The sequence below is a fragment of the Lepidochelys kempii genome, chromosome 5, assembly GCF_965140265.1.
Source record: "Lepidochelys kempii isolate rLepKem1 chromosome 5, rLepKem1.hap2, whole genome shotgun sequence".
In the NCBI taxonomy this organism is placed as follows: domain Eukaryota; kingdom Metazoa; phylum Chordata; order Testudines; family Cheloniidae; genus Lepidochelys; species Lepidochelys kempii.
Genome location: NC_133260.1, coordinates 21076332 through 21103592, shown reverse-complemented (window position 1 = coordinate 21103592; position 27261 = coordinate 21076332). Strand labels below are relative to the sequence as shown.

The window sequence follows — 27261 nt, the reverse complement described above, 5'->3', positions numbered from 1 at the left end:
CATGAGTGAGGCTTAGGCCATGTCCATATAGGTAGAGCACTGCAGCCATGCAATACAGCTGCACCACTGCACCGCATCTGGTGAAGATGCTCTATAGCAATGGGAGGGAGCACTTGGCTCAAGAAATCCAATATTTACAATACAGATAGGCAGGAAATGAATTTTTTTCCTGTGACTTAACACACACAATTACTTGTTCTTTAATTTTTGTCAAAAGCCTGTTCTTTGGGGAAAAAAATCAAAACATTTTAATAGACAATTTGTGACCATCTCTAATTTACAATAAAAGGCATATTGCTTAAGGGATGAGAAGCAATAAGGATTTTACAAATATATAGAGCAAGAAGCAACAGGGAGGGTCTGGATCCCTGAGGAGACAGTGAGGCAAACTGTGACAGTACAAGTAATTATTACTTGGAAACCAGAAGGACTTCTTTGTGACTGAAAGGTTTCTGGGGAAGTAAAACTTTGGCTTCAACTATACACAAAAGGAATTTTGGTTTAACTATACTAGTATAGTTAGACATACAACTCCCCTAGTGTTGACAGTTATATCCATATGAAAGTGCTTATATACAGATGTTCACAAAAGGGACATACCAGTTGTACCAGTATAACTATTTTGGTACAAATCAACACCCTGCCTGACAGTTGTACTGTACAAAATCTTGATATAGACCAAGCCTTGCTGCAACAAAGAATTTCACTGAAGCTGGTCAAACGATTTCCAGCAGGCCATTTTTCCATTGGAAAGTGCCATTTTGTTCAAATTGAGACTCTGCAGGAATATGTCAATTTTGATGAAATGTTCCATTCTGATAGTTCAAAACAGGAACACTTCAACCTCAGAGTGATTCTCTTTTTTTCTAAAATGAAATTTCAATTTCATTTAAAAACAACTTTTCATTTTGAAATGTATTTTATTTGCTATGTTATGATGCAATATGATCTATTTACAAATATAAAAAAATCAAAATGAGAATGAAACATTTTGATTGTATTAAAACAGAACATTTATATTGACCCCAAACACATTTCAGAAAATTTTATTTTATGGAATATTTTGAAATTTGTTGATTTTCTTCCAATTTGATATGAAAACAAATTTCAAAACATTAGACTTTCCTGTGGAATGGACATTCTGAGTTTCTGCCAGCTCCAGATCTCACCATGTTAAAAAACCAACAGAGCAATTTGAAATAGATGCTGGAGGACTGGAGGGTGAGAAATGCCAGAATTCTGGAAGAGACAGCAAACACAAAAGGAGGAGCAGAAGGAGATAGTTTTCAGTTCTCGTTAGAGAGCAGAGTGAAGAGGTATATCTCGGGACTTCAGAGAAGTTATCTTTGATGCTCCTGTTCAAAAAGGGAACAAGGGAAGATCTGGGAAGCTTCAAACATGGGAGTATGACCTCTGTATTGCTGGGAGAGAGTCTACTGTATAATTATTGATTAAGGAAAGAAAACCAAATTCTTGGACAGGTGTATGCTAGCTAAAAACCATGAAACTGGGTAATTTCAGGGACTGGTAATAGTACTGAGAGTCTTATGTCTGTAGGGCATATCTACCTGAGGTAGGGATTGAAAGTCATTACCATCTATTGACTGTTTAGATTAAATGAACTGATGGTCTCAGTTCAGTTCCTAGTGAACAGCCTCCATCACCACAAAAATCACTATTAGAACTGACATTGGCAGGATAGAGGCCAAGGTTTGAATAAGCAGAGATTAACCTGCTCTCATAACCCTACCAGTGGTCCTACCAGACCAGGATTAAGACGAGGTAGCAGGGGAGCTTATACTCCTGCTTTTTGCTAAAGCTGTTCTGAGGATGGATAGAGAACTTCAAGAAGCAGTCAAGTTAGCTTAATTGTGAGTTAACGTTGCTAGACTGTATAGCCCACCAACACAAGTCCTAAAAAGAAATTAAATAATCTCAGATCTAAACCTTGCTATTTAGTTCCCTTTCTCTGCCTCCACTGCTTTGGTTCCCCCACCCACAGCACACAAATCACCTCCCTCATCCCAAACATAAGTTTCCTCTCTCTCTCCTGGCCTTCCATAAACAACTATGTTACATGGTGGAAAGATATGTGGCATCGTTAGTGTTTTATATTTTGAAATGTGAAATAAAGAGCAAGTCTGAGGCAATAAGAAAAGCACAGATAATTCATCTCAAGCTTATCCTTCATGCTTAAAAGGCCCCTCTGTCCTGCGCACACGCTCTCTCCCTCTTGATGGGAACTTTTTAATCCTAGATTTCCCTAACAATTTAAAAAAAAAAAGTCTGGCTACTCTGATCCATCCCCTTTGTAGCAAAAAGAAAGTTTAATTGACCTCCTGGCTAGATCCTTACTGGTTATTTGAAAAGTGCATCCTAGACAAGTTAGATGGGTAACACCAATTGATGGGTCTCCACTGTGTATTTGGCTATCTGAATTTAAGATTATTTTATTGCCCTTTGATGTCTGGGCAGTCAAGACACATCAGCTATGCTATAATAGTTAATGTTCCTGGCCTGTTGGACACAATAGGACTCTCTGGGGGGTGGCATGTTTACTGACCTGATACAATCACCACACTTACCCTTGTTTAATATCCTTGAATATGAGCATGTTTATGTCAGTTTCCCCAAATACAATACATCCCCCACCAAGACATGACAGAGTCAATTAATGACTTTAGCCTGTGCCTAAACCTCGGACCATGTGTGAAATGTGCATTAATGGCCCCAGAAAATACACCATGGAGGATTGGATTGATTATAAAACAGACAGAAGAACTGAGTGATCTGATGGAGTGTAAGAATTCTGAACTATTGTTGTCATCAGTAAAATCCACTGCCTACAGCCTTGAATTTTGAGTTGTTCTGGCAATTACAAACAGATCAGAATGTAGGAAACTATTTTGACTAGTTTAATATTCTTTAAAACCAGTATTTTATAATTGCAATAAGATACTCCATTACCAGAGCTGGGATACATTTTAACGCATGCCTTGTATTGTACTTACCAACAAACGAGGAGTCTGATCCTGTCCCTTCATCACAAAGGTAGTCCTTTCTCCCCTGAATAATCCTGTGGAGTTCTGTACTATGCATATAATATTGCACCCCTGGGTGGGTTACCAGTAATCAAACCTGGAACTTCTGGATTTTAAAGCATGAGCCAGTGCTAATTTGAGCTAAGAGATTCATCTCTGTTAGCAAGCTTGTAGGAGGCTCATCAACTTCTAGATATGGCCCAGTTACCACTAGAGGGGGACAGAGGACCACAGTGAGTGGGGTTACTTCTTCCTCCAGTGAAGATCTCTGTTGTGTTCCACTGTGGGTTTATGCATGCGCACCAGGCGTCTGGAGTCAGAAAATTTTAAAGTAGCATCCTTTGGCTCGCACACATGTCCTGGCTCACCTCTTGCTTCTGTCTGAGGTGATAAAGGGTGGGGCGGACTGACCACATCTTCATTTCTTTCTTACCGCCACACGGTCTGGACTGGAACTTCCAGTGGCCTCGTTTCTGATGCACCTTTAAATACATAGCTGTAAACAGTTTTTAGAATTTTAGAGTTTTATTGTAGTTCATAGTTTTCAGTGATTAGTGTAGATAGATTGGGGGTTTGTCCTCCCCTCCCCCGCCACACACTCCTCGTATCCACGTGCAGGTACCAGACTATGTCCAGGACCCTGGGCTTTAAACTCTGTGCCGCCTCCTCCTGCCCATGCTCCTTCTTGGTCAGCGACAAACACCAACGCTGCCTCTATTGCTTGGGGGAAGCTCACATTGCATCCAAGTGCATGGCAGTATCTGCCAGTTCTTCCCCAGCCCTACACGAGAAGCCCAGGCTCTCTCCCTCCGGAAGCACTGCATGGAAGTCACCATGAGGCCTCACTCGGACCCAGGCCAGGGGACCCTCCTGTACATCAGCCATAAATGGCAAGGAGTGCACCCCCTGCTACTGAGTCCAAATCCGGCACTGTCAGACAGTATCACCACTATGGACCCCATTCCAGGGCCTAGTCAGGAAGCAGACCCATAAGCATGGGAATAGGTCTTCCTCAAAAGCAAAGAAGTGCACACTCCTTCCATGAGTTCGAACCATGGAAATAGGACATGCACAAAATCTCAGACACAACAAGTAGTCCCAGAAACAGTGGGACCGGTGGTTCCAAGCACCAGTCCAATGGTACCATCAACATTGGCGCTTCATAAGATGTGGGTTCCACCCACTCTGGGGAAGTCCACCTTGGCACCACCGCTGACACCAAGTAAAGAGAGGGTACCTCTGACACCAGGGAGGTCCAGAACTGTGTTTGAGCCCAGGATGTATTCACCTAACAGAACTGGGATCACTCCATCTTTCTACCTCTAGGGAGGCTATTTCTCCCCCTCATGATCTGCCATCACTGTGGAACCTCTCACCTCCCATTCCAACCATCTACATACTTCTTCCAGCCCCGACAGTACTGCCAATGGAACTGGAATCCATTTTCTTATCCTTTAATGAACTGGATGCCAGAGAGTGTCCACTGATGTGATACCACCTGTATGTGCCCTCATGGAGACCATCCCGATCTTGTCAACATTCTCTGCTCCAACCACCACAGACCCACTGGTGCCCCATGCCATGGGGACTGCCTCAACATCCTCCAGATTCAAACTATTGGCTATACTGGGGACCCTGGTCCCAATACCCTCCCTCAGAACCAGCCCTGATCCACAAGGGAAACTTCACCTACCTCCCTATTGAGGGCCCCTTCAAGCAGGTGCTTGGATCCGTTGATGGAGGTGGAACCCCTTAGCCTGGCTCCGATGGTGCCCCTGGACAGGCAGATTTCCCTCCTCTTCCCCTGATGAGGCAGCAACTACAGTGTCCACTTCACCTCCGGGGGATTTTAGGCAGTTCCAAGAGCAACCGTGCAAAATTGTGGGGGACCACCACATTCCCCAGAGAAAACCCATGATGCCCAACATAAACTGGATATCCTCTACCTCAGACACCAACTAGGGTTGCACTGGCTAATTTAATGATGCCATTCTTGAGCCTGCCAGGGCAGTATGGCACATCCCAGCCACATGCCCCCCAAATGGGCAGAAAGATGCTACTACATTCCGGCTAAGGGGTCTGAGTTTCTCTTCTCACACCCCCTCCCCAAAACTCCCTGGTTGTCCAAGCAATGACTGAATGAGTCAGACAACAGCACCCTCACGCCAACCCATTTGGCAAGACGAGCAAGCGTTTGAACCTTTTGGGTCTTTTCCTCAGCCAGTCTCTGGTTCAGGATTTTGAACAATCAGGCATTACTAGCCAAATACGACTTCCTGAATTACAGCACATTTGAGGAATTTGCTGATAGACTCCCACAGCAGGACTGGACTGATTTTTAGATGCTCATTGAGAAGGGAAGCAGATAGCCAGAACAGCACTCCAATCAGCAGTGGTCATAGTAGACTCCTCTTCCAGGGCTACAGCTACGGCCATAGGGAATGTCGACGCCACTCTTCCAGTTTCACTCAGCAGGTACAAAACACTATAGAAGACGTCCCCTTTAATGAATCCCGTCTTTTAAATCAAAAGATGGATGATTTTTCCCTACATACCCTCAAGGACTCTAGAGCCACCCTTTGCTCGCGGGGCATCAACACCCTTGCCCGAAGCACAGGCAACACATGGGGGGACATGTGGGGTCAAGTCCCCCCCCCACATTGGCCTGTCGGGAGTGGGGAGGGAGAGGGGCTCTGTCCTCCCTCTGCACCTGTCCCCCAACATGCGCGGCCCCTGTTCCTGGCAGCCAGGCCTGGGCAGGGAACGGAGGGGGCAGGACCAGCCGCTTCTCATGCCAGCCACTCTGGGTCGCTGCTGTGTGCGGAGCCTGGCTGGGGAGGTGGTGGTGACTGGCCGCCCCCTGCCTGGGGCCCCCCTGTCCAGGCTCTGGAGCCCCTTCTCTCCCCCTCTAGGCATGTTTCCAGCTCGCTCAGCCACTGTCTCCAGCAGCTGGGCCTGGATGGGGGGTGGCCCTCTGCCGCTGCCACCACTCCCCAGCCAGGCTCTCAGGCAGCTTCTGCACTGCACAGAGTAGTGATCTGGAGGGGCCAGCTTGAGCCACATGAGAAGCAGCTCCCTCCTGCTCCCCACCCAGGCCCAGCTGCCAGGGAGGGTGGCTGAACATAGTGGAGGGTGGCGCATTGGGTTAAGGACAGAGTCCCTCACCCCCCTGCAGGTAACGTGGGGCAGTGAGAGTGTGGCAGCCCCACACTGGGGAGTTGCTGGACAGAGGAGACACATGGGGTGGTCACACATCCTCCCCTTTAGATTGTGCCCCCCAGTATAGAGGCACAAGTTGTCTATAGCCCAAAGCGCAAGTTCCACTGCCCACCACCCACACGATGCTATAGATTTCCCCCACGCCCCTCCTGCCCAATTCTACCCTGTGGTGGCGAATATACCAATGTCACATATGCGGAGGGGTTCCCTTCCTCCTCTCTGGACAAGAGGATCATCACTGATGCATCCTTCATTGGTTGGGGAGCACACATGGACAATTATGGGACAACAACAGGAAATGTGGTCTCCTCAAGAATTCAGGATGCACATCAATATCCCGGAACTTTGAGCTGTAAGGAAAATATGTCAGTCCTTTCTCCCCTTCATCCATTCCCACCACATCGGACACCATCACTGTCTTCTACATCAACAAACCGGTGGGACGATATCAACTGCTTTATGCGCAGAAGCGGTCACTCACTGGATCTTCTTGTCTACAGCCTATCTTCCGCTCAGCAGACATTTTGTGATCAACCATGAGTGGGAACTCTAATTCAGTAGTTCATGATATCTTCATCAGATGGGGGATTCTGACCAGACACCTCCCATATAAACAGCAAATGCACCACATCCTGCTCCAGGGAAGGTCTCAGCTACCACTCTCAGAGCAACACTCTCCCTCTTGCCTGGTCAGGCCAAGTCAACTACGTTTTCCCTCTTCTATCGCACCTGCTTTGGGTACTCCACAAGATCTGATGGGACAGAGCAACAGTCATTCTGATCACCCGCTGCTGGCCCAGACAATTCTGGTTTCCCAATCTCCTTTGTAGGACAACCTGCCCACCAATTCCTATCACCACCTTCCCCAGTCTGCTGACAAAGTGCAACTGCAACATCAGACATCCCAATACACAGGTGCTCTATCTCAGAGCATAGTATTTGGATGGGCATCTGCTTTGGAATGGACCTATTCTTCAGCCATACAAGACATCTCCTCTCCAGCAGCAGGAAATAATCCACTAGACATGGTTACCAGGCAAAGTAGAAATGCTTTGCTTCCTGGGCCCAACAAAAGGGAGTTTCACCAGAATCAGCAGGGATCCCCCCAACTATTTTTTGTCCTTGAAGGCATCAGGTCTCACCATCAACTCTCTGAAAGTCCACCTGGTGGCTATTGGTATATTCCCCTTCATGGAAGGTCACTCCGTTTTTACACACACATTAACTACTAAGTTTTGGAAGGGTGTCATCAGAACCTTCCTACCCATCCGACACATCACCCCCCAATAGGACCTGAACCTAGTTCCATCCATGTTAGCAAAACCACCCTTTGAACTGCGGGCATCACGCTCTATGTCCCTCCTTTTCACTAAAGTCACCTTCCTTGTTGCTGTAACTTCCATGAAAAGGGTTGATAAACTTAGAGCTATGATAGCAGACCTGTCTTTCACAATTTTCCACAAAGACAGAGTTTCCTTGCACCTGCATCCCAAATTCTTACCAAAGAATCTCCCAGTTTCACATCAATCCATTCAGTTGCCTGTTTTCTTCCCCAAACCACATACATCTGCAGAGGAACATCAACTCTACTCCCTAGAAAGAAAAGAAGTACTTGTGGCACCTTAGAGACTAACCAATTTATTTGAGCATGAGCTCATGCTCAAATAAATTGGTTAGTCTCTAAGGTGCCACAAGTACTCCTTTTCTTTTTGCGAATACAGACTAACACAGCTGTTACTCTACTCCCTAGGTGTCTGACTAGCTTTAGCCTTGTACCCAGAGAATAAGACCCATCAGGAAGTCCCCCAGACAGTAGCAGAAAGATTTGGGGGACAGGCCATCTCCAAAAAAAGAGACTCTCTAAGTGGATTTCAGGTTGCATTAAACTTTGCAAGCAAGCCTACCTGCAATACAGGAGGACCAAGGATCAGTAGTAGAGTATTAGAGGGAAATATATAAGCCCAAGGCTAATTAAGGCGTGGTTCCCTGTAGACTAGGGAGGGTGGCTACAGGTTAATTGGAGCACCTGCAGTCAATTAAGGCCCTGTCAGGAACCTAATAAAACCACCCTGCTTCAGACAGGAAGCAAGCTTATCTGGAGGTGTGCTGTGAGACTTGAAAGAGCAGAAAATAGAAGTGAGGGAGACGCCCTTCCCTAGTGTCTAAGGACTGAAGGTACCCCGCTCAAGGGGGAAGAGGGTAAGAACCTCCAGAGGTTGAGAGGGGCTGGGGCTTGGAGTAAGGAGCAAATCCAGACTGCTTCCCTCCTTTACCACCTTTCTAGGCCTCTAGCAGGGGCTCTCAGTGCCTCAAGAGCAGGGGCAAGGGCTGACATCTTAGCCCCCCACCAAGAAAAGTGCAGGACCCACCATACTAACATCAGCCATTTTGTCACAGACCCTAGGCTTTGACCCTGGCCTCCCTTCAGGATGTGCTGCTTCTGGACAGATGTAGAGCAGCTATGTGGAGTTCTGTACACACCTTTGCAATACACTATACCTTAGCACAAGAGTCAGCAGCCCTAGTAGATACCTCCTTTGGTGTGGCAAGTCTCTGCATGACCATTCCATCTTCATCCTTGCACCCTCCTCTGACTTAGGTACTGCTGGTTAATCACCCTCAGTGGAAGTACTCCTGGGGGCATTCTGCTCCAAAAATGTAAAACTTTGGTGCCCAAAAATTAAAAATTCTGTACACAATATTTTAAAATTCTGAAAATTTTATTTGTCAAAATAACACTACATAATCATGCCAGTTTCAATTATTTTGGTAATTTATTTTAAAATACCTGTGAGCAAGTGCAATACAATACTTGGAACAATACAGACACACACAAAAATTCCCCCAGGAGTAGAGAGTTAAAGAAATCCCTATGACAACCCAGTTCCTGTTTCTCTGTCCCCTTTGTCCCTTCCCCAGCCAGTGGGCCTGACACCCACAACCCTTTCCTTCCCAGAGACTAGCTGCAGTGCCCCCCCAAATACCCACACCCTCTCCCCCCCACAACAGAGCCCAGCTATGGGGGCCCCCCCTTGCCCAGACATCCTCTTTCTTGCCCCGTGGAGCCCAGGAATCCAGAGGGAGAAACAGCCTGATGCTCAATCCCAGGCTTGCCCCGAGTTTCCTATGTGCCACCCTCTCCTGGCAGCTGGGAACTGCAGCTGCCAGGAACCCTTTAGCTCCCTCATAGTCATAGAATATCAGGGTTGGAAGGGACCTCAGGAGGTCATCTAGTCCAACCCCCTGCTCAAAGCAGGACCAATTCCCAATATTTTGCCCCAGATCCCTAAATGGCCCCCTCAAGGATTGAACTCACAACCCTGGGTTTAGCAGGCCAATGCTCAAACCACTGAGCTATCCCCCCTCAGCAGTGTCTTCTATGTACGAGCTGGGCTTGGCCAGGTCCAGCAGTCCCTAGTGGCAATTAGCAGCACTGCAGCCCATTTCTGTGGGGGGGAAGGAAATTCTGTGCACACAATGTTAATTTCTGCAAAATTCTGCATTGCGCAGTGGCGCAGAATTCCCCCAGCAGTAAGTGGAATACAATAGGGACCATCACTCAAAGAAGAAGAGGTTACTTACCTGTAACTGGAAGTTCTTCGAGATCCTTGGTCATTATCTGCATTCCACTTGCCATCCTCCTTCCTCTCTGCTACAGATGTATCTGATTTGCAGTTGAAAAGGAACTGGAGATGCAGTCGGTCCTCCCTACCCTTTATCACCTCAAACGGAAACATTGGCTGTATTGATAGGGTGCATACACGGACCAACGGACACTACTTTTAAATTCTCTGGCTCTGGGTGCATGGTGCACATACATAAACCCACAGATAGGGGCCACACATCTCGAAGAACCTTCAGTTACAGGTAAGTAACCTCCTCATACCAGTTTCAGGGTTAACAGAATCAAGGTATGAATTAGTATAACACTATTCACACCCCCTTTCAAGTGTCATTAATATTGAGCCAAATGAATCTCCCATGTTCCCTTTTTCATTGAATGCTGTAAAAGAAACAGTCGTATCTCAACAAAGTCTCCACTGTCAGTAGTACAGGTTTTTGACATGTTGCCTTGTGTATTTGTTGATATCCATGCCTTTGTGATGTCTCTTTGGTCTTGTGTAGTCTCAGAAAAGAGATGCTCAGGGTTCAGCCGATCGCAGTATTTGGGGTCGGGAAGGAATTTTCCTCCAGGGCAGATTGGCAGAGGCCCTGGAGGTTTTTCGCCTTCCTCTGTAGCATGGGGCACGAGTCACTTGCTGGAGGATTCTCTGCTCCTTGAAGTCTTTAAACCATGATTTGAGGACTTCAATAGCTCAGGCATAGGTGAGAGGTTTTTCACAGGAGTGGGTGGGTGAGATTCTGTGGCCTGCATTGTGCAGGAGGTCGGACTGGATGATCATAATGGTCCCTTCTGACCTTGGTATCTATGAATCTATGCTTTTTTTCAACTGAGTTAGCTCAGTCAAGCTAGTTTAACTTGACTGAAAACCCCACTTACCACAAAACTAAGCACAGTTTAACTCCTTTTACTTCTTTTTTTCCTAGTCAGGACAAGGTCTTTTATTTTCCCTGTCTGGGATCAGGCAGAGCAGATGGATTTCTGGATCCATGTGTATGACCATGTCAGACACATAATAAACATGTAGCTGTACTGATATTATAAATATAAAAGGGAAAAATGAAATGCCGTAACTCTTACATCAATTATTGTAAAGACCTTAGAGATATATTAGCCAGTCAGTTTTTTAAAAATTGTCTGAACAGTCAAAACCCAATCATTTTATGGAGAAGAACAGCACTAGGAGTTACATAGACAGGGAGCAGTCAATGACCCATAGTGTGTAAACTGGTGCCTTTTGCCTTTTGGGGAAAGGAACTGTTTTTATGTGGTTTTTTTCTGAAGTTGCTACAAGACTTGGTCAAAATTGGTTCTCTACTTGTAAGGTAACTCCCTTCTCTTCATGTGTCAGTATATTCATGCCTGCATTTGTAATTTTCACTCCACGAATCTGAAGAAGTGGGTTTTTTGTCCACGAAAGCTTATGCCCAAATAAATCTGTTAGTCTTCAAGGTGCCACTGGTCTCCTCGTTGTTGATTGCATGAATGTCACAATTCAATAATTTTCTTCCATGTTATGCACCAATCTTCTATTTTAAAACCATAGAAGATAAATTAGTATAAACAATTATTCTTTTGTCACTAGCTATAAAAATAAAAAGTTAACATTTTCAAACCTGAGTGCCTAAAGTTTAGTGCCTAAAGCCCCAAACTGGTAAACACTTATTTATGGGCTTCCTTTTAAGTGTTTGCAAGATGGGGGCCTAAATAAGCTGCATGAGTTCCAGAGATGCTGAGCACCCCTAACTGAGTTGTCCAGACTCAGTACCTCTGAAAATCAGACAACCTATTTAGGTGCCTAAATATGAATGTAGGTGCTTAACTTTGGACATCCACGATAGAAGATGTTGACCACGCTTTTTAGAATACTTGATATCTCTTTGGCTTAAATTAATTTGGGACTCAAGTCCCTAAAAAGAAGAGGAAACCTGTTTACAAATCAATCGAACTGTTACTGTCACTTTAGTTTTGGCTGGTTGCCCCAGCTCTTAAGCCATCTGCAACCAGCAGATTCTTTTTGCTCTGAGATCCGAGTCGCACCCGCTCTGGCTGCGCTGGCAGCTGGTTTGCTGGTGGCTGGGAGTTGGATCTTTGACAATCAAAGGAAGGGGGAGGATCTCTAGTTCTGGGACCTGCCTCTCTCCCTGTCCCCACCCCTTCCAGGCAAAGCAAACGCAGGTCTTCCTAATGGAAGAAGCCGGCGGGCGGGCTGACACAGAAGGCTCTTGACAGGGAGGAAGGAGGAGGCAGAGGGAGGCGAGCCCACTCCGCCTAGTGCTAAGGCGCTTGCAGCAGGGGAAGGGAACCCTTTTCCCCGGGCGCCTGCAGACTAAGGGAATGTATTTAGTTCACACAAACATGGCTGCTGCCTTCAGAGCTGCAAACCGAGTGTTGTGTCCATGTAAGTTTCCAACTGCATTTTAAGGGTGGCCGGGATGCCCTGGGCTGAATGAAGCGTGCGGTGGAAACGCAGCCTGCCCCCGCGGGCCGGCCGGGGGCTCTCCCGCAGCTCGCTGCACTTGCTGGCTCCCCGGGCGGGGTCGGACTTGGGAGAGCTGGGATGTTTCCTTGCACGCCCCTAGCCCCCCCCCCCCCAAAAAAACCCCTCCATTCCTGGGGCGGGGAAGCCGCCCCTTCTGAAAAGTGACCCCCCCACCCCCACCCCCACCCCCACCCCGCCGCTGCCTTGCAAAGGGAGCAGCAATTCCGAGAGAGGGTTTTTGTGCAGCTGGGAGGCAGACGAACGCCTGGCTGCGTTGCATAAACAAAGGGCTTTCGCGCCGAGCGGTGCGGAGCATGTGCCCGCTCCCCTGGGTGGGAAACACCCCCCTCCGGGGGGGGGGCAGGGCTGGAGGAGCATTTCTGGAGCAAACTCTTCCCCCCCCCCCGTAGCCCCGATCGGAGGATGGTCTGAGCGCAGCGAAGACGAGGGAAGATTTAACTTCTCCCACATGCTGCCCACTTGAGACCTGTAGCCCGGGCGGCGTTGGCACCAGCGGCCCCTCTCCAGGGCCTGTGTAACACTTTTCCTTGTACTGGGTGCAAGGAGGGGGCACGGGAAGATCCCCCCCCCCCCCGCTTCCCTTTGGGCGCTGCAGCCGGGACTGTGTTACGCAACGCGCCCTTTCAATGAAAAGCGTTTGCATAACGCTACGCGATTAGCAGCAGCGGGAGCCCTGGGGTGACTGGTGCGTCCCGCCGCGGCGAGGGAGTTGGTGGCTGGCAGCGGGAGCCCCTGTAATGCAGTGGCTGACCCTGGGTGCTGCTGGCCGCTGGAGCCCAGAGACGGTGCGCCCTGCTGGGGCGGGGCCGGTTTCTTTGGAGGCAGCGGTAGGGCCGGGGCATCGTGCCCTGGTTCAGCAAGTGCCTCCTGGTGAGTGCGGTAAGTGGCCTGGCCAGTGCTGTGGCACCCAGAGCCAGGGCCCCCGCTCAGTCCAGATCTTTCAAGCTTCTGCTTTCCTTTGTCTCTCCCATTTTTCGTGTCGTTTGGCTGGGTAGGTTGTAGGCATCTTCTGTCTCTTTACACCGTGCGGCGCACCTTGCGGGCGCTTAATCCATTCTGATCAAGCCTGTGCCACCACCTGTCTCTGGTGCCCAGGATCAGCAGTGCTCTCTCCAAGCTGTTACAGGCGGGTAACCAGTGTGGTGTGCTCTGTCTGGTGCAGTAAGTGTCTCTGGAGGCCAAACCCCAGGGAGGGAGTCAAATTCTGCCGTCAGTTACAGCCATCCACCTCAATCAGTGGGCTTGTACCATTAAATTGAGTCTGGCCCTACATCTGTACAAACTGTTTGCAGGGAAATCCAAACGTCTGCAAGCAGATCCAATTACAGCTTTGTCGACCCCAATGTAAAAGCAAACCCAGTTTAGGTGACCATGGGAGACTGGGAATCATGTCTCTTATAACTGGGCCTTGCAGACGCAGGTTATTTATTAGAGAGCACTTGGCTGAGTATCTTGCCTTTATGCAATGGTGGTGTAGCTGTGTTGAGCCCAGGATATTTGAGACAATGTGGGTGAGGTAATATCTTTTATTGGACCAACTTCCATTGGTGACCTGAAGAGCTCTGTGTGGCTCAAAAGCTTCTCTCTTTCACCGGCGGAAGTTGGTTCAATAAAATATTATTACTTTACCTACCTTGACTGTCTAATATCTTGTCTTTATTCATTCTGTCACAAATAAGAGCCCTTTGGTGGACTGACAATCCTTTCTGTTCCTATTGCAAGCCATGGTGGTTAAGAGACTTTCTTCATATTTAGCTGCCTTACAACTTGGGTGTGGATGTGTCTGGTTTTTGCATCAAAAATAAATTTTTGGTTTTAAAAAGCCAGAAACTCAAACAGTTGAAGTACAAAAAGTATTTTATAAAATAGATAAGTTCTCAAACTCTAAGTGCGTGGACTGTGTATTATTTTGGAAAGCATACAAAAATTCATATAGACCCAATGTGAATGATGAGACCTTTCTAACTCCCAAAAACAGACCCTCCCCACTTAACTTTCCCAGCCACTCGCCGTACCCCCAGAAAATTCCTGGGTCAGTAGATTGACGCTGCTGTCTTCTAAAGCTATGCAGTATGCTAGTCCTTAAGCGGCTGCTTTCAGTGGTAGAACCACCAGGATTTGTTGCTGTTCCACAGCGATTATTATTTATTCAGTTCTTTTGACTTATAAAATGTAGCCACTTTGGACATCTACAGAAATTAATTTAAAAGGTCATTTTTTATATTTATTATGTTAAATCAGTGTAAAAGGAAACATGCCCCTCCCAACAGACTACAGCCTGTGAAAAGAGATGAGACTTGTGCCATGCTCTTACGATCAACAGACTCTGTCAGGCCAGTGGGGAAGAGACCGCTCTTGAAAACATTCTGTTACCTTCTACCTGCCGTATACATTTGGAGTTGGATGACACTCCCCAGCTTTCCTGGTAGTCTTTTGATTATGGGAAAGGAAGAAGTGGTCTCTTGGGTTTCAGGAAACATGCCATGTAGGCTGAGATATATGCAAATCACTTCTATAGAGTTGGTCCCCCAAAGGTTTTAGAATTTAACTCATACAAATAAGATGAGACACAGAGTGCAGCAGGTCAGTTGTGGAGATGAATACAAAAGGGCTGAGCTGGACATGTAAAACTTCATAGATATTAAAACCAGAAAGATCCATTAGATAATCTAATATGACCTCCTGTATAATGCAGGCCGTAGACTTTCATCCAGTTACTCCTATAATGAGCCCAATAGCTTGGATTTGACTTAAGTTCGTTTGGGTCATCGCTTTTTAGTATTTAACCCTAAATTTGTCTCTCTTGTTACAAAGCCAGAATTTGAATCCCCTTCCCCCTCTCAGCTTTAATTAAAAAGGGTTTAATATAGAAAATGTTAATAATTAATGAGGACTAGGTCTATCGGTTGTGAAACAGAACACATCCCTTACACACCCGGCATGCGTAGTATCTTTTTTCCAGTGTCCGTGTAAGTGAATGGAGATTATGGTAGGGTATTGATCCAAGGGGTACGACTTTTAAAGAAAAAAGTTTAAATAAAAATCCCTGAATTAAAGTAACTGAGACGTACAACCGAAAAAGCAAGATCATTCTTTGCTGAGAAAGAAACTATTGTAAACTCAGCCTGTTTGCTGAACAACACCTATGGTAAAAGTGAGTAACTGATCTCGTGATCCAACTTGCTGCAAATGCCTAGGGCCCTAGGCAACACATGGGACTGCTGAAAGGCCTTTCCTCAAGATTCCTTGGCTTTTGTGGTCTGTTTTTAACCTTAACCTGGTTATTTGCATATTGTGGGAAATGTTTTATTAAGATTGTATGGTCTGTCTTTCCCCCCTCCCTTTTTTATCCCCAGGGCTCTGTGGAAAAATAGCACAGAACAGTGACTCAAATTTTAAGTAAATGCTAACAATGGTTTAAATATACTTAGCAGAGCACTTTTTATTTTTGTTTTAAAAGTACATCTATAGATTTTTTTTTCTTAAATGTTATTGAATCAGTGTAACAACTTATGCTCAGACAGTCTAACAGTTTTTTAAAAGGAATAATACAACATAATAAGGAATATGATTTAAGATAACTTGAGTGTGCAGATGTATGGTTTTATTTTATTGGGTGCACATGAATGAGGAAGTGGTAGTATGTATATGTAGATCTAAAAGAGCTACTTAGAATACTGGGAATAAGAAATACAGCAAACAAAATTCTTTAGAGATAAAAATGTGTAGCTGGATTATTTGGTCATGTGAGAGGTGATTGACATACACAACTATTATTGTATTTTGTTCGACTTGCAAATTTTTTATCTAATTGAAGAGGAATGTGAAGCCTTGGCATTCATTTTCAACTACAAACATGGAATTTGCAGATATCTAACTTGGCATTTCAAAATGTGGGGTTTTTCCCCCTCTCTGGAGTCTTTAATATACTTTTTTCCTCCTCGTAAGAACATTTTGTTGTAAATTATTACTAATTGAAAAACTTACAAGATTGTGCTTTAGAAAAAACTTTTGATGCTGAAAAGTTGTGAATAGTTTTTACAGTTCCAAGTCAGTTTTCCAGGTATTTTAATGGTGCTTCTCTGTGAAGTAAATGTACTGTAGATTGTGGCTTAGAATGTGCAATCTTTTTAGATAGTCTTGTAAGTAGGGGACCCTTTTCCATTCTCCATTGCAGTGTAAGCAATGGTAAACATGGACTGTTTGATAGAGTTGTGATAATTTAATATGGCAACATGTAAAAGAGGCATTTCTGCACTTGCATACACTGTGAAAGTAATTTTGTGTGCATGTTCAAGGGCAGAAGTGGCTCTTAAAATTGTGCCCTAGCTTAAAAATGTGCCCTAGAGGGATAAAATGTTTATGGTATTTGGAAAATTAAGTAAGAAAACCTGTGTTAACATAACATTAAGCTTGAACAGTTTAAATCACAAAAGATATGCGAAATAGAGTTCCCACTAGCAGTGTTGTACATCCTGTATATTCTATGAGGGATATCCTTTATGAAACAGAAATAAATATAAAAACCACACATTTAACCAGTGAAACGATGAGTTATACATATTTACAATGCAGCTGAAAGCTTCACTTTTGCATTGTATAGTACAATGTTGAACATACTGTACAACCTTTATAAATCTAGTAAATTAAGATTTTCAGAGAAGGAGAAAAAACAATCCTTCCAGCAGCAAAAGTGCTTAAATCACCTCAATCCCTTAGATCACAACGTTTTAACCCACTATTAATATTTAGAGTGTCTAAGTGCTTAAACCACTAATAGCCCCCATTAACAAGTGTAGTCCTCTTACCCATCTCTGCCTTTGGGCTTTGGGAAAAGGCTGGCTGAGGCTAGAGCCATGGAGTGATGGGAAGAATCTAGTGGAATCAGAGAGAGAGAGAGAGATGGCTGCCAAGAGTGAAGTTAAAGAACCGTGGTTGAACTGGCCCTGAACTGATCCTATGAAATTGCTGGTTCAGTCTATTGCAACACAGGGGCAAGCTAGGAACAACCCAGGACTCAAATACATTAAGCTACATAAATGTTTTTTAATCCGTATAATATTTATATATGGACGGGTGTATTTTAATGTTTTGTAAATTTAGTGCTTGTGAAAGGTTCTGGCAGCAGCTTGACAGTCTTGGTGACTGAAGTCATTTGTCCATAGAATAATTACAATATTGCAGTTTTTACTGCACAACCATTTCATTGTGCCTCCACTCTGAGCTGAAGGTACTTCACTTCCTTTCAGGCTGAAGTGGTGTCTCTTGCAGCATTGCCAGCCCCAAGTGTTCAAAACTCATGAGTCAGGCCCTAAGAATCATGAGATTGACTTTAAAATAAGATGTTTCAAAAAAAAGGTTTTGGTTCTTTTTCTTTGCTTCCTGGTTTTTGAGCCTTTAAGGCACACTCAGGTCATGTTTTCTAGCTTTTCTCTGCAACCACTTGGGCTAGACACTTATGAAAAAGTGTATGAAAAAAACTGTATGAAACCCACGATTTTTCCTTAAATCGCTTGGCTCCAGGAGTTGGGGCTTGAAAAGAAATGCCAAATATGAGGAGACCACCAAGCACATTTAAAGAGATAGTGGGGGAAGCCAGCATATGTCTCATAAACAGAATCCTCTGCCCAGTAATAAACTAACAATACATTTTAACCTTCTCTCCAGTCACGAAAAGCAGCAGCTGCAGTCAAATGAGAGTCCAAATACAATGGAGAGGTCAGTCAACAGCAGCCACACAAACAAAAAGAACAGAGCCTCAAATTCAGCCTGAAAAGAGGTAAAGAATGATCACAGGCCTCATCTGTGCTGACAGCAAATGAAGTATGTGTGTGTCCTACATATAATTGCTCTCTGTCTCTCTCCAAAATGGTATTGCTTTACTTTACAGCACTCTGGTTTTAAAGCATTACAATCGTCTCACTGTTTCCTTGTGCTTCCCTCATTTGTATGTCTGTATCCATCTGTTGTCCTTTGTCGGATATTTAGATATTAAGCTCTTTGGGGCTGGGATCATCTTTTTGTTCTGTGTTTTGTACAGCATCTAGCACAAGGGGGTCTTCATGACCAGCGCTTCTAGGCACGACTGCAATATAGATAACAAATATTTACCCTTATGCCCTGTTACATCTTGTGCAGTGTTTGGGGTGGAAGGGAGAAAGAAGCAGGGAAATAAACAGTGGTTACGATTTTTGAAGCAGTCTATGGGGTTTGGGCACATATCTTTCATTTGAAAGTTAGTGTATAAATCCATGAGACTGCTTTGAAAATCTCAACCAGCCATCCTGAAGCTTAACTATTTGTTGTTATTAGGGGAATTCTCTGCTGGCCATTTGCTCCCAGGTTTTGGTCCATCTGTGCCCTCTGAGGTGCACGACAGGGCCGGAGATGAGTCAAGAACCCAGGATTTTCAAAAACAGGGATTACTGCTTCTGTGTGTGGACTGGCTCTTCATTTCAGAAAGTAGTTAGAGATGGAGAAGACATACAGGGCTAGGACATCTTATCTAGCTCACCCCTGCCTGGACAGGATTGCTCTCTATAGTGTAATATGTTTTTTGGTGACCCTAAAATGTGTAGCTGGCATTTGGCTGAGGTGTGAAAACCGTTGTATTAATTTACTTGTGGTTTTTATTATAAAGGGATGTATACTGGAAAGTTACTTCAGCTGTGGGACACAAAATACTTGATTTAAAAAGGCCACATGTAGGTGCGAGTTTGCTGGCTCTGATGCTTATTGAGCATAAATAGATAGCACTTGCTGATTTGGCACACAGTGTTTTGTCAAGTGTCTCAGGGCCAGATTCTTATAACCCTACTCTTGTTAAGTAGAAACGTACACCTTGAATAGCCCCATTCATCTCAATGGGATGGAGTAAGGGACTGCTAAACGTGAATAAGGATATCAGAATTTACCTCTTGATTAGTTTTTGAACATGATCCTCATTTTGCACAATAGAATGCGAGCAAGGGGTCAGGCTGATTAGCCTGCAGTTGTAAAAGGTGGCACCTGGTTAGATATAGAGATAGAAAATGACTTTCAAACTATTTTTTTTCTTTTAATAGGAAAACTAAAACAGGAATCTTGATGTTAAACATGGGGGGCCCAGAAACACTGGGAGATGTCCATGATTTCCTACTTAGGCTTTTCCTAGATAAGGACCTGATGACGCTTCCAGCACAAAAGTAAGAAACACTTGGTTCCCTTGGAGTGTTTGTATGTGAGTGTTATTGTAGGCTATATACTTGGACATCAAAAAATCATTCCGGCTGGCTGCAGTGCTTGAGGCCAAGAACTCTGTGCTGACTGTCTCATGTGAACTTGGTAATGGGAAATTATATTGCAGTTCTCCAGAAACTGGGGGCTACAGGAGGAGACGTTTAACCCATGATCACAACTCTTCGTTTACTGCCAACTGGCAAATTTATTCAAATGAATTAGATTAAATGGAATTATAAAACAATACAAAACAAGCCATGCATAGAATGAGACTGAACATTATTAGCTTGCTGCGTTTTGGAGGCTGGTGGCGGGCTGGATGATTTTGTTGTTTTTAAGATGCCAGAGGGGAGGTGATGGGGATATGTTACTAATTCACTCTGCTTTTTAATGTTTCAGTAAGCTGGCACCATTTATTGCCAAACGTCGCACACCGAAAATCCAAGAACAATATAGCAGGATCGGAGGAGGGTCTCCAATTAAAAAGTGGACTGTAACACAGGGAGAAGGCATGGTGAAACTGCTGGATGAAATGTCTCCTCACACTGGTACTTATACCCTTCTGTACAGTTGTTTAGGAGATTGTTCTGTTTGTTGTATTGGGCGGGTGTGGGGGGAAGACTGAGCCATGGGTGGTCATGCCTAGTGGGAAGAGCAGGAGTCAGGCTTAGTGGGCAGAGCTAATCCAAGGGTCAGGGCCAGAGACAGAAACCAGGAGTCAGAGCTGAAACCAGGAACTAAGAGCCAAGCCAGGGGTCAGAGCTGGGACTGGGAACTAGGGTCAGGGTGAGGAAGCTGGAACTGGGAGCCAGGTGAGGTAGCAAGGACTGAGCAGGAGCAAGGCAGGAATGGGTTTAGGAGCAGGGCAGGAGCAAGGTGAAGAGCAACAGGCCTCGGGAGGGTTACACCTATGGGCATGAACGCACTGAGCAGCCAGAGAGTTGCTGCTGGGTTTAAAAGCCAGGCATTTGCCTTTCCTGACCAATCAGGTGGTGCAATCAGGTAGTCTGCTGCAGGCCTCCTATGCTTGTTGGGTTGCCAGCAGACAGACTCTGCTGCAGGTCCTGATCCCTGACAGAGTGTGTGTTTGCTCTGTCCTGTTTAATACACGAAGATAAGACTCCTGACACACATCACTTACAAAGTTAGACATATGCGGTGGTGGAGCATTTGTTGTGTGTGAGAGAGATCGTGACTCCATCTAGTGGCTTCTTTGATCGGCTATAACTTCCTACTACAGTCTCACAGCTACGATTATCTACAGTCTGGATCCTCTAAACTGTTCCTGAATCTAATTGTCAGTCATGGCTAAAAGGCTTAACACAAACTTGGCTTGATCTTATTACAGTCATTAGAGGAAGGGGGTGGCACAGACAGATGCTGTGTCACAGTTGAATTCTGCAGTACTAAGCAAGATTACTGCTGTCAGCACCACCCCAGGACATGAGGGATCCTCCCTTGAAGCTAGAGCGATAGATAAGGCCTAACGGTTTGGTTTGGACAGCATCCACAAAATACAGTACATACAGTCTTTGTACTTTCTCCTTCAGCTAGGGCAGGGGTGGGCAAACTTTTTGGCCTGAGGGCCACATCGGGGTTGCAAAACAGTATGGAGGGCCAGGTGGGGAAGGCTGTGCCTCCCCGAACAGCTCGGCCCCTACCCCCTAGCTGCCCCCTCCCACTTCCCACCCATCCAACCCCCCCTGATCCTTGTCCCTTGACCTCTCTCCACACCCCTGACCACCCCCCCCACTTCTTGTCTCCTGACCGCCCCCCTCCCGGGATCCCTGTCCCTAACTGCCCCTCCAGGACCCCACCCCCTATCTAACCCCCCCCGCTCCCTGTCTCCTGCCCGCCCCCCTCCCCAAACCTCTGCCCCATCCAACCGCCCCCTGTCCCCTGACTGCTCCCTGCCCCCTCCTCCCCCTTACAGTGCTGCTCAGAGCAGCAGGACAGGCTTGTTGGAAAGCCTGGGAGGTGGGCAGGCAGGCGCAAGCCATGCGGCAGTGTGGCAGCGGGGGAGGGGCTGGGGGCAAGCCTCCCTGGCCAGGAGCTCAGGGGCTGGGCAGGACGGTCCTGTGGGCCGGATGTGGCCCACGGGCTGTAGTCCACCCCTGAGCTAGGGTAATGTTTGGAAATGGGAGAAAATTGCTATTCCATGTAAATGTCTGTCTCCCACTAGGGCCTCTGTCTGCTTAGCCACTCAGCTTTATCAGGGGAAATCCATATCAAGCACGGGTGACTCTTGTTCCTATTAACTCCCACACAAACGAACATAGGTGTTACCAATGGTGGTTTTTCAACCTGTCCAAACCTTCACTGTTGAGCGCTCTTAAATCCTCACTGACTTAAGCTAAATTGATAAAAGTCATGTTTAAACCATTTTAAGAGTGTTCATGCAGGAGTCTGCACCGGTGTCCTGGGGTGCTCCATTCACCGCTAGTTGGGCTCATCTTCCTGGCTGCTCTGGGGATTAGCTCATGAGGTCAACATCCTCACCCACGGCTGCACGCCATCACACTCTCTCTCTCTGGTCTGGAGCCCCTCTCTCACTCCTGGAACAGCATCCTCCTTGTGACTTGGCCCTCCAGCTGGGTCACTCTGCGTTTTCCCCCCTTCCAGGAGGTACAGTCTTTCAAACCCTCTGTCACTCCCACAGTGGCCTGGGCAGTCTTCCAGTTCTCAGCCCCATCAGTGCCTAAAGTGTCTCCTCCGCCACAGGCATAACACTGCTCTGTTTGGGCTTCTGGCCTCCCTACCCTGGGGCCTCTCTTCTTGCCTTACCGTCTCTGGCCCCTGCTCACCTCTTAGAGGATCTTGAGCAAGTTGTACTGTTCTTCAGCTAATCGCCACATATAGTGCCTCCCACTCTTGTCGCTGGTTCTCTAGACTCTGCCTCATCAGGGTCTGTATCCTCCTTTGTTGCTCATCAGGCCCCTTCACTGGGAGCAGCAGCTCTGTGGTCCAGCCTGGGAAGGTACACCTGCCTTCTGCAAAGAAAGCCTCCATACATGGTGGCTCCATTGTCCCTTTGCCTCAAGTGTCTCATCTAGCCTTTCCTGCTCCCCTTGTATCACAGGCAGCTGTCTAAACAGTTTCTCAGTCGCTCACACTCCCCTTGTATCAGGGGTGACCATCATTGCCCACATTCTCCACCAGTTGAGTCATGGAGTCCACTCATGGCAAGCGCCCATCTTGGGAATTAGCACTGTCAGTCATGTGCTCTTCCTCTGATGGTGTCTTGCCACATTTTGTCTTGCTCTACTGCTCTGCTCACTCATGGATCATCAGCTTTCTCTTCATGCCTTGGCTCTCCAGCTAGGTCACTAAAGTCCTTCTCTTCCAGGTATTTCACAGTCTTTCCAGACCTCGTACCTCCAGTGCCTTTTGCCACACCCCAGTGGCAGGTAGGGGAACCCAGCCCTAGTCACCACATTGGGTTCCAGCCCAGGGACCCTATAACAAGCAGCCACAGTCCTATCTCTTGCTGCTGTTTCTCTGGGCTTCTTCCTACATATCAGGCTTCCCCCCATTTGCCAACCTCCAACTCCCTCCATTCAGGGAGTGACTGAAGCCTTTCCCAGCCACAGCAACCCACCTCTCTGCAGCCCACCTCCCACCATCTGGCTTTATGTAGGCCCTGCCTGTTCCTGCACAGGTGAGTCTGTCCTTAATTAGCCACCTCTGGCCTAAATCTCCCCTGCTTCAACCTAATTAGCTGATTGGGCCCAGCTGGCCTAATTCAGCTCTTGCAGGGCTATTGTGGGGCGTCTACTCCATCACAACCAGTTTAATTGACTCGGTTTAAAATCGGATTTGAGTTAAACTGGTGCAAGTTTGTGTGTAGATTAAGCCTAGACTTCCTCATGTTCATCTCATGCTGGTCACAGTAAGCAGCTGTTGGAAATTTGAAACGTTTGTACCTCTCCTAGATTTTTTTGTGAGGGTTATAGAACTACGGCACATAAGGTGCTGTAGGACAAGGATCTTTATGCTATGATTGGAATATGCTTGTCTGGGAGCATGGGGAAACCAATTTCTCTCTGTGTCCATAGAATAGGTTCAGCAGTGTCAGGCTTTTCCTGTGTCCCTCACCTCTTGAGGGAATGCCCTGAAAAGGCACAGTAGTTCTGCCCCTGTGCCCATTGTCACTGGGGATGAAGTACAGTATGCTTGGCCACAGTTGTCTGCAGGATTGGTTCCTTCCTAGTTCCTTGTCATCTCTAGTCATACCCATTTGGTTGTAGCCAAAAAGCAATGATCTGATGGCTGCTCTATTTGAAATGAGCTAGAGGGCTCACCTTAGTTCTAAGTGAGCCAGTCCCCGCAGCACCTTTTCCCCCTTTGGATAGTCAGCAGACAGGCTGAAGACTAACTCGGGGAAGATTGGGGAAGCTTGCTCTGGCTTCCATAGAGCACCTTTACTGTGGATTAATGCCAGAAGTCCTTTCCCAGTCCTGATAACCTGGTATCGCAAGCACTAAAAGTTACTGGGAAAACTGCAAAAGCAGGACAAAGTAAGTCTGTGTTTTTGGCCCACAAGGAGAGCTTCTGTTCAGCCCTGTAACTTAACTGTGGTTTGATTCCACAAACACTAGTTTTCTCCCCATTTCCTTGGCATTGGAATCGGCTGCTGAATCAGTTGGCATGTCATGGTACCCACATCTGTGTCTGGAAAGATTACATCTGCTTTTGACTCCAAGTTATTCGTAATTCTTTGTATTTTAGGACCCATTTAAAACTTGGGTATTTGAGGCTTAGATATGAAAATTGTAAAGAATTTGGCACTGGTAAGCAAAAAAGCTGCAATCTTCAAAGGTAATCACACTGAAGCCAAAATGGTCTATACTTTCTTACACGCACCCCGGACTCATGGGTTTGTTTTGTGTGGATTGTATTCAACCCTTTCTTTCAGACACTAGTGTGACTCCATTGAAACTAGAATCCTTGCAAGTGTAGCCAAAGAATAAACTTTGTCCAAAGCTTGGGCTCACCTGCTATAGCCACAAATGCAGTAGTTTATTTTTTGTTTAAAAGTAGTTTCTAAATGAGTCAGGTTTGCAATAGATCCTGAAGCTGATGGTTTTAGGGAGCTTTATCTGTTCTTCTCAGAGTGTATCACTCCCTCTTACTTTACAATGTGGTCACCAAAAGAAAGCCACCCTGTCTTTATCTCTTTGTGCAGCCTTTACATCTGACTTGCTATCCATTATTTAGAGATGTACTTTACGGCCTAGACTGTAGCTGCAATTTTAGAAGTAGAGCGGGCTCACAATTTGTTGTTAAAGGTGACCTTGGTGGATTTAGTGAGGCCAAATACATCACTGCATTGCCTCAAAATAGCTTGAAAAGCCAAAAGTGCACCTTGAGCAAGAGCTGTAACATTTCTGGAGTGCTTTTCAGAGTTCTGAAATTTCATTAGGCTTGGCCTGCACTTAAAAGGTTTTACTAGCATAACTGTGTTGCTGAGAGGTGTGATATTTACGGATAGAGTTATGCTGGTAAAAGTCCAAATGTAGATACAGCTATACTAGTATCGTGCACTTTATACTAGTGTGTCTTATTTTACTTTGCCAAACAGGGATAAGATATGCCAAAATACGCACTTTTATACCAGTACAACTGTGTCTGCTGGAGTGAGGAGGAGGAGGAGGAGGTGGAAGGTGATGACACTTTAACTATTCCAGCGTAGTTGAAGTGGCAAAATTTTTATGTGTAGACAAAACTTTACCCTAATATGAGTCTTCCTGATGCTCTGAATGTAAGTTATGGTAAAAGAAAGCAGTTTTTTAAAGCAGTACACATATTTTGGGGTGTATTAACAACCTAAACTTTCAAATGTAAGTAGCAATTTTGGGTGCCAAAATTGAAACACCTTAAAATCTTTGGATGAACCTTCCAGGGGCCTGATTTTTCAGAGGGTGGATGCTCAGCACTTTCTTAAAATATAGCCCTTTTAAGGCATTTTAGGTTTGGGACCCAGAAAAATCAAGGCAACCCCAAATCACTAGACACATGGAAAATTTAGTCCTTTACCATTCTGGATGCCTGTTGCTTCCTTAAGACGTGACCATCAAACACATAAGCACAGGAGTAATTTTACATATGCAGGCAATCCCTATCATTGTAATGAGACTACTTCTGTGTGTAAAGGTAGTTATACACATGTTTGCAAGACCAGGGCCTTGACTGGTCAGAATAATGCTGGCTTTCTTATCAGAGCTGAAATATCTTTAACATACATGAATTGTTAGTACAGATGATAACTGGTCTCTATATCTAATGAGAAATCTATATTCCTTTATCTCCTGTTTGTCTGTGCTGTTTTTCCCAATTCAGCTATAACTGTTCCAAGATCTTTTTGTTTCTGTTTCCTTAAAACGTTTGCTGTTGAAGACAGAGCTAAGTCTGTCTTAACAGAGGTTGTTTGAGTCCTTCCCTGAGTGTTGGGTTTGGCAGCATCCTTTGCATTGTTATTTGATTACAGTCATTTTGGGTTTGATTACCAGACAGGTAACAGAGTTACCATCTGATAGTTCAAAGGACAACATTTTGCATTTTTCTATTCTCCAGCTTTCATCTTTATGGTATCAGCATATAGTCTGTTCTAGGAGGAGAAATGTGGGTTATTGAAAAGCACATGTAGTCTCTGCCTAGGGGTTCTGGGTCACAAGCGATTTAGTTCTGCAATTATAATTAATAGTTTTTTTTTTTGGAGGAAGCAGCTGTATTGGGATAGATCCCTGGTCTTAAACTTTATCCAGATTTTGGTGAGCAGCCTTGGTTGACCCCAGTGCTCCTCAGAGCTCAGCTAGGAGCAGCAGTAGCAGCTCAGGACCAGACCTCACTAGCTCTTTAAATGCTTACAGAAAGGACTTGACTAACCGTGGGGAGGACAGTATTGCTTTAACCTAGGGAAGGGCACAGTGGGAATCATGGGAACTGCTTATATTATTTTGACTGTACTATGTTTTATCTTTTGATTGTAGGCAGCAGGGGAGGGGATGTGCACACGCCTATACATTCTTATTTACTATTTGTATTGCGGTAGCCTCTAGGAGTCTCAGGATCCTAGTGTGGTAGGCATTGTACACACACAGATTAAAAGGATGGTCCCGACCCCAAAGAGTTTACAATCTAAGTAAATAACACATGCCCATATCCTTTAAGCTTTTTGTTCTTCCCACAGCAAACAGGGAACCTTAAGAAAATCACAACTTGTGAGACCTGTAAAGCCAGCTTTTTTATTTTTAATTAGAAATGTGCATTTTTTACCAGGGCCGGCTCTAGGCACCAGCAAACCAAGCAGGTGCTCGGGGCAGCACATTTCTAGGGGCGGCATTCCGGCACCGGCCATTCTGCCCCTAGAACTGTGCCCCCACCGCCCCAGCTCGCCTCCGCCCCGCCTGCTCCCCTGAGTGTGTCGCCGCCACTCCGCTTCTCCCTCCTCCCTCCCAGGCTTGCCACGCGCCAAACAGCTGTTTGGCATGGCAAGCCGGGGAGGGAGGAGAAGCCGAGCGGCAGCGTGCTCGTGGGAGGCGGCGGTGGTGGAGCGGAGGTGAGCTGGGGCGGGGAACGGTTCCTCTAATCCCCCCCCTTTACTTCCTGTGCTCCCCCCCACCCTCGCTTATTTCCGCTCCTCCTGCTCCCCTGAACGC

At 45.9% G+C, this 27261-nt stretch overlaps 1 protein-coding gene across 6 annotated transcripts in view; it reads left to right on the top strand.

Moving 5' to 3' along the window:
- Nucleotides 1–12073: 12073 nt before the first annotated feature.
- The window catches only part of FECH (ferrochelatase), a 30010-nt gene continuing 14822 nt past the window's right edge, over nucleotides 12074–27261 (top strand). Inside the window, exons 1-4 of one of the 6 annotated variants that reach the window (XM_073343614.1) lie at nucleotides 12074–12283; nucleotides 18053–18164; nucleotides 19450–19569; nucleotides 20003–20151. In XM_073343614.1, the coding sequence (XP_073199715.1) occupies nucleotides 12220–12283; nucleotides 18053–18164; nucleotides 19450–19569; nucleotides 20003–20151 (445 nt within the window). In that variant the 5' untranslated portion in view covers nucleotides 12074–12219. Of the gene's footprint in view, nucleotides 12284–12999; nucleotides 13265–14551; nucleotides 15540–18052; nucleotides 18209–19449; nucleotides 19570–20002; nucleotides 20152–27261 lie in introns of those variants that run through there. The other 5 variants (XM_073343613.1, XM_073343612.1, XM_073343616.1 and 2 more) reach the window with 5 other exon arrangements.